The sequence below is a fragment of the Pyrus communis genome, chromosome 8 (assembly GCF_041283825.1).
Source record: "Pyrus communis isolate YQ-2024b chromosome 8, ASM4128382v1, whole genome shotgun sequence".
NCBI classification, from domain to species: Eukaryota; Viridiplantae; Streptophyta; class Magnoliopsida; order Rosales; family Rosaceae; genus Pyrus; species Pyrus communis.
In genome coordinates, this window is record NC_142572.1 from 7,656,355 (window position 1) to 7,663,804 (window position 7,450).

At 38.5% G+C, this 7,450-nt stretch overlaps 1 protein-coding gene across 1 annotated transcript; it reads left to right on the plus strand.

Moving 5' to 3' along the window:
- Nucleotides 1–4,352: 4,352 nt before the first annotated feature.
- Nucleotides 4,353–6,671, plus strand: LOC137718401 (uncharacterized). Its single transcript, XM_068457941.2, has 3 exons — nt 4,353–5,596; nt 5,982–6,210; nt 6,323–6,671. Exons 1-3 carry the CDS (start codon nt 4,671–4,673, stop codon nt 6,485–6,487), a joined length of 1,320 nt encoding a protein of 439 aa, XP_068314042.2. The 5' UTR covers nt 4,353–4,670; the 3' UTR covers nt 6,488–6,671.
- The last annotated feature ends 779 nt before the right edge of the window (nt 6,672–7,450 follow it).

Sequence of the window (7,450 nt, forward strand, 5' to 3'; positions counted from 1 at the left end):
CCAGGGTGATGGTGGAAGCACTGCTACGTTTGATACAACTCTGCTTGGAGTTACTGAGTCCATGATTGGACTTCTAAGGTAACGTTATTCCAATCAGCCTTTCCCTGACCCTAGAAAATCATGGTCCCACAATTGCCCCTAATTATGCATAAACCCTTTTAGAGTAAGCGAAATACATATCGTTTGATCTTTTTTTTGTTTTGCGGTAGTCTAACTACTGCACTATACTACACAAGAGGCTATCATAGTAGTGGAAAAATCGACAAGAAACCCCAATTACTATCGGATTTTTGGTAAAAATCCAACATCAAATCGTGCAATGTCGGATTGGAGAACCGACACCATTGCTAGCGTCACAAAAAGGGTATTGATGTCGGTTAGTCCCCTTAATCCGCCACCAAGAAGCAAAGTAATACAAAAAAAAAAAAACAACAGCGTCGATTAAAAGTGACATCTAAACTTACGTCGGTTAGAAGCGACATTGAATTTTGACATGCTAGAGGTCCTAACTGACATCAAGCAACAATGAAAGAATTAAAATATCAAACCTAGTTTCAGTCCTAACCGACATCACGTAACAGTTAAACAAATAAAATACCCAAACTACCACTGCTACAAAATGGACTTATTGTGTCACTGGGTGATGTCGCTTTAATATAATATAGTGGTGGATAAGATATTTGTGACACCTACTGAATATGATGTCGAATTTACTGTCGCTTGTAAGCGTCATAAACTATCTATGTCGCTTTTAACCGACGTAAACATTTAATGTCGTTTATAACCGACATACATTTTAATAATTTTTAAATAATGGTGTCACTTAAAAAAAAATAGTGTCGCTTTTAAGTGACATAAAGTATTGGTGTTGCTTCTAGCCAACATTAATTATTGTTTTTAAATATTTTAAAGCCTGCGTTGATTCTGAGCCACATAGATTTTAGTTTTTTTTTAATATTTTGAAACCTGGTGTTGGTCGTAAGCGACAGATTGATAGTCTTTATATACTCTTCCCCGTGTTTTCTTTTTCCTCTCTTGCATCTTTCTTAATGATGAGTTTATGAGGTGGTACGCAACTAGGGCGGGCAAAAGAGTTGTGTCTGTCGTTTTCGTGTAACACATGTTATCTTAATGAGTTATGTCGTGTCTCATCCATTATCTTAACGGGTCCTTAACAAGTCGGGTCACTTTACCCAACAGGTAAAGTGACCCAACCCATTATGACCCATTAAGAAAAATATTTTTTTCTTTCTTAAATTCGCACATACCACACATTGCCACATAAATATTACTTCAAACCATTAAAACACATTTGTCGTTTAAGTACTACATATACACTCGAAAATAAGAGTCTAATAAACAATCATCCATACACTACTAGTTTATTACAAAATGTTAAATATGCAAGGATATGCAAAATGAAATAGTTTTATTTTCAAGGTTGTGAAGCTTTTCTCAAAAGTTTAAACCTTGCCAATAAAACTCAAAGCTTGCATGTTATTCCTTTTACAAAATCCTCAATTTTCATCGATCATCATGAGTTGACATAAGATTTTGTAGTATCCACTTCTGTAAATATTTTAAATTGACGATCAAATTAGTTCATTGTATTCATATAGGATTAAGGAGTGTAGCTGTAAAAAATCATCAAAATCGACGCTCAACATGTCATCAATTGTATGAACTGATCAACAATCAATCTTACCAAAGACATAAATTGATACAGTTTTAATACGTTATAATTGTAGTGTAAAATAAGAAAATTAAAATTTCATGGTCATTTTGATACAAGTTGCCTACTGATGCTAGTGAAACGGATGAACCAACATACATGTGTGTGAAAGATCCATAAAAATAAACGGACGTGTGTATAATTAATGCAGGTAAACAAGAACACTTAACATTATCCCTTTTTTTTTTGTTCCAAAAAAAAAAAAAAAGACACATTATCGTTTTTAAGTTACAAAGTATTTATTAAATTCATTAATTGTCCAAAAATATATACAAGTGAAGTGATTTGACAATATGTCTCACATAATTATATTATTTATGCGAGATTACATCAAAACCATGTAATTAGCATGGCGCCAGCTACAGTGACATTTATAGTTGATTACATGAGATTTTTTTTTTTTTTTGACAAACAATATCGTTAATGATTTAAATAATTAGTTGTTTGAGAGAAAGATAATCACTGAAAATTCAACTTGCACTGTTATAGATAGACACAATTATTTTTTGCTATCCCGGTAAAGCGCTATCAACTTATATGAGATTTTTCGATGTTAACTTTTGGGTGTTGTTTGTAGTGCAGGTATAGTGCAGGTAGCCCGCAAATTTTGAAAACGAAGATCTACTTACATGATTATACATGGACTAAGGAAAAGCAAATTTACCAAAGGATGACGTTTGGTTTCGTAAAATAACGATATTTTCTATTTCATTTGGTCAACAAAGCTATAATTTATTACTTTGTCACTTGGTAGGAGAAAGAACAAGCAAAGGTTCGGCCGTGCATGTAGCTATAAAATTTGAAATTGTGCTTGAACATAGAATTTAGGTCAAATTTTTAAAGCCATGTTTTTATTTTTCTATATATCTATGCAATATGTGACAACTTATTTTTGTGTTTGTCTAGTTCGTTACGTCGGTTATGCATATGACCGAAATTAATCGTACAGTAAGTTTAACATAATGCGAGAATATGACATAGTAAACATGACGATTTTAGAGGAAAATTTATGTCTCTCTTTTTTCAATTGGATCATTTGGACTTTATTTTTATTTTATTTCTTTATTGGATTGGTTCCCATCCTTAACCCTTATGCCTTATTGTGATTTATGGTTTATTTGTTGATTGATGCGAGGTATACTTATCTGCCATTTCCATAAGGGACACTTCGGAATTTGGTAGGGCAGATAAGTGTCTTGCCTCGCACTTATCTGCCATAAGGGACACTCCGCGGCTTAGCCACGGATTTGAAATGTAAACATCTCTGTGAAATCTCTAATTAACTTTGATTTGTAATGTCTTGGTTGTTTTACAGGTTGTAGCTCTTAATTAGTATCCTATTGTTATCTCTCTATATAAAGAATGGTAAGACAAAAGGTACGAAATCAAAAAAAAAGTTTTTGTTTTTATACTTTTTCAAGAAAGAAAGGCTTCATCGAGAACACGTCTTAAAATGATCGTTGAACACGTACAATTACTCCGGAATCACCCATGTCAGGTAAATTTAATTGCTCGCATGCGTAAAAATTCGAATTCCAAATATTCAAATGTATGAGTCACTAGTTGTACGTGTTTCTGTTCTTTGTCAACATTTGTTTGTCAATACTGCGTACCATCTTAAAAAAATAAAGTGAAAACGAAGGTTTGAAAAGTAGCTAGCAAATTTCACATTAATGTGTAATATTATTGGTGTTGCTTTTGGCATATGGTAGGTGCAAAATGGTGCTCAATTCTTACATGCAGAAGCCTGTTAAGTATACAAATTATAATACGAAGCATCATAATGCATGAAAATTTGACAAATTATTAGACATGGTTTTGGGAAATTTTCCAAAAAAATATAGGAGGGTGGTCCCCACTTGCATTGCATATTGGATTTAACTTTTCTGGTTACATCCAATCTCGACTGAACACATGTCCGAATTTTTTTTAAAAAAATCAAAACTTGGACACCTGTTCAATTAGATTTGGATGTAAGCAGCAGTTGCTGCTACATTTGCAAAAGCCAAGTCTAGTTCTATTTGCATGCTTACATATAAATAAATATAAATATTTTACTATTTTTCCCGGTGAGTTGTGGCAGATCTCACCATTTATTTACTTTCTTTTCTATGCAACGTGATACCCCAAGTAACTTTTACTTTGTACACTTGAACCAGTAATTTGCATCTCCAAGAATTAATATCAATCAATCAATTAAGTTAATTAAAAATATCGAAAGGTCACTTTATAGTTTGTACACGTCTAATTTTAATTTTTTTACTTGTTAATAAGACATTTTAAATTTAATTCTCAACAATTCAATATCAATTTATCATTACTGACTTATTTTTTTATTTAACTTAAATTTTCTAACACAATATTTTGATGAGAAATTGCGTAACAGGTGAACACAGCTCGGAAGGACGGTGACGTGGAGGTGGCACGTGCCGGCCTGCACAGTATAATGAAAAGGAGCCGAAGCGGAATCTAAGATCCGACGACCACATCTGTCCCGTCAAGATCGGCACTATCCCCAAACCAGTCTAATCCAACGGCCCATACCTTATCATCGACCTCGACCGTCTGATGAGAATCTGACGGTTCATATTAAATATCACTCCCTCTCTCTCCCCAATGCAGCATCAATAAAATCAAAAGGCTGGAAGCCGGTCCAGTTCTCCAGACAAAAACTCCAGACTCACACACACACACACACTCTCTCTCTCTCTCTCTCTCTCTCCCCCCCCCCTTCCTCTACTCGGTTTTGAATCTTCAGAAGAGTTGGTTGTTTTTCAGTTGGTTCTAAATTGCGCCGGCGGTGGGTCCAGCGGTAAGTTAATGTGCGCCGTGAGTGTTTTGCGCGCGAGATGCCGCCGGTGTGCTCGATAATACCAGCCACGTTAGTTATAAGAATCTGACGGTTGGTGTTGAACCAGTCCATCAGTCGGTTTTCTAAATGGACGGTCAGAAAGGCCAGGCGAACCTCACGAGGACCCAGTCGTCGCTGCTGCGGTCGTCGCCGACGATTCGATCCTCCATTCACAGCCTCAACTCCGTCACGGAGGAGGACGTCGCCGCCGCCAACGAAAACAACCACCACCACGACGATGAAGAAGAGCTGAGGCCCAAGAATTACAATCCCGGGTTGACCCACCAGAAATCCGGGTCGACCCGGATCAGCCACCAGCACCTACCTATGGCCTCCATCACACTCTTCATCCTCTTCAGCTTCTCTGGCTTCTTCTTCTTCTTCTACCTCCGCCGCGAAGAAATACCCACCTCCGAAAACCTCCTTCTGGCTCTGACCTTCGTCGCGGTCACGCTTTTCTTAGCGAACAAGAACAAGGGTCTGATCAACCACAGCGTCTCCGTCCTCAAGCACTCCTGGGACGAGAATGCGAAGCGGTGCCGCTTCCACCGGTTCTATAAGACCAACAGCAGCACGAAGCCGGTCCAGTGGTTCATCGGGTCGGACTCGAACCCGAACAAGACCCGGATGGAGAAGGAGATCTTAAGGGAAGGGGTCGAATTCTACAGCAATGGGGATTTCTACGAGGGTGAATTTCACAATGGGCAGTGCAATGGCAGTGGGGTCTATAATTACTTCGTCAACGGCAGATACGAGGGGGATTGGATCGACGGCCGATACGACGGCTACGGGATTGAGGGCTGGGCGAGAGGGAGCAGATACAAGGGGCAATACAGGCAAGGATTGAGGCATGGTTATGGGGTTTATAGATTCTCGGCGGGGGATTCGTATGCAGGGGAGTGGTGCAATGGGCAGAGCCACGGCGTCGGAGTGCAGACTTGCTCCGATGGCAGCTGCTATGTTGGTGAATTCAAGTATGGCGCCAAGCACGGCCTCGGTTGCTACCATTTCAGGTCAGTTCTTCGGTTCCTGATTTCGAAGATTTTCGGGGTTTCGCCATTGATTTTGATTTCGTATTTTTTATTTGAGTTGGGTTTTGGGTTACCAATTTTGGGTTGTTTTCTTTTTTACTTTATTTGAACTGTTCATGGTGGATGAAACAGTGAAATCTGGTTGTTGTGTGGTTGGTTGTTTGTGGGTATCCATTTAATACATCTGAACAAGTCTCTGTTTTGTTCTTACATTTTATGGTCAAGAATTTGATTTTGTTAACCAACTTTTTGAGATTTGTTTTCTTAATCGTGCATTTATGAGTAAATTCGTATTTGAACTCCCTTGAGCAAATTGAAGTTTCTTGCTGCAATGCAATTTAATTGATGAATTCGGTTCTGTTTGCAGAAACGGAGATAGATACGCCGGAGAATACTTCGGAGACAAAATGCATGGATTCGGCATCTACCACTTTGCCAACGGTCATTGTTACGAGGGGTCATGGCACGAAGGTCGTAATCTAGGCTATGGCGTTTACACTTTCCGAAATGGCAATGCAAGATGCGGTATATGGGACGGTGGCACCCTTAAGCACCCTCTTCTGCCGCTAACCGAAGCACTTGTTCGAGCTGTTCAGGTATTTTTATTGTCTCATTCAAACTGGTACTTCAAACACATCACAGTTCCATGGTTAACACATACTTAATTCATTCATTGCTCATTCTTTATCTTTTAATGGAATTTTGCAGGCTGCTGGGAAAGCTGCAGAGAATGCTGTCAACCTCCAGCGGGTGGATGAACAAGTGAACAAGGCAGTCATGGCCGCAAACAGAGCTGCCACTGCCGCCAGAGTTGCTGCTGTTAAAGCCGTTCAAAACGGAATGGACGGAAAATTTTGTGATACGAATGTCTAAAAGACATTTTTCTTTCAGTAGTGTAAATTTTTCACTAATTTGAAGTGTGCTTTCGAAAATGTCAACCCGGCGAGCAAACGCTCATCGGAGGTTGAGAGAGAGCCTGTGTTAGAGGGCTTGGATCATCACACTGTAACTTGTACATACACCATGTATATCAAATGGAAGAAGAGATTTCAGACAAGTTTTTGCACCTTTGCCCTTTGTGATGCATTTTTCTTCCGCATCAAGTTACATTATTGTGTTGTTGCAATCATGAGACCGAGTGTTCGATCCCAGTTTGTCTCTTATTCTGTGGCATCATCATCCTCATCAGCTTATCGTCAATGCCAGGGCCTTATAAAAGCGTACCAATTGGTACCACAAAACCATATCTTCAATTTTGGGGTACTTTACAAGAATGGGAATGTCTAGTGTACTAGCTCACTGCCCTACCCCTCGACGATGTATTTCGGGGCTAGAGAAATTATTCGTCTCTGAAATTTTTATCGAGTGGACATAAATTGGCAAATACAAATAGCTCTTGATCTAGCAATACTTATTCTCCTCGGTTAGTAAAGGAAAACATAAATTGGAAGGTGAATGCCGAAACTAAGGTTCGTTATTGGACCCCCAAAAAGTAGTTTTCACTTCTCATCCAACTATTTAAAAACCTAGTTCAACATACCAATTATTGTGCCGAATCATTTGGCATATTTATCGTAACTTTTAACGATTCAGATTGACAGTCTAATCTCGAAACAAGAAATTCACAAAGCAATCTACTTGACAGTCCAATTGCGGAAGACAAATGGGTAAGAAACTTCCCCATATGCATATATATATACATTGTTTTTTCAAATTATAGACAAGTTTTGTCCTTGCTCAACCTTTCTCCGTACAAGGACCTTCCGACCAATTCATGGCCATATGCCCATGACAGAAACTGTCAAAGATGAGTAGTAACGTGAGAAGTATGGGAGT

What these genes read in the sequence shown, in the direction of transcription:
- LOC137718401 (XM_068457941.2), top strand. Translation starts at nt 4,671, where the DNA reads ATGGACGGTCAGAAAGGCCAGGCGAACCTCACGAGGACCCAGTCGTCG. An exon ending in CTCGGTTGCTACCATTTCAG is followed by an intron (nt 5,597 to 5,981) that starts GTCAGTTCTTCG and finishes TTCTGTTTGCAG; the next exon opens with AAACGGAGATAGATACGCCG. An exon ending in CACTTGTTCGAGCTGTTCAG is followed by an intron (nt 6,211 to 6,322) that starts GTATTTTTATTG and finishes GGAATTTTGCAG; the next exon opens with GCTGCTGGGAAAGCTGCAGA.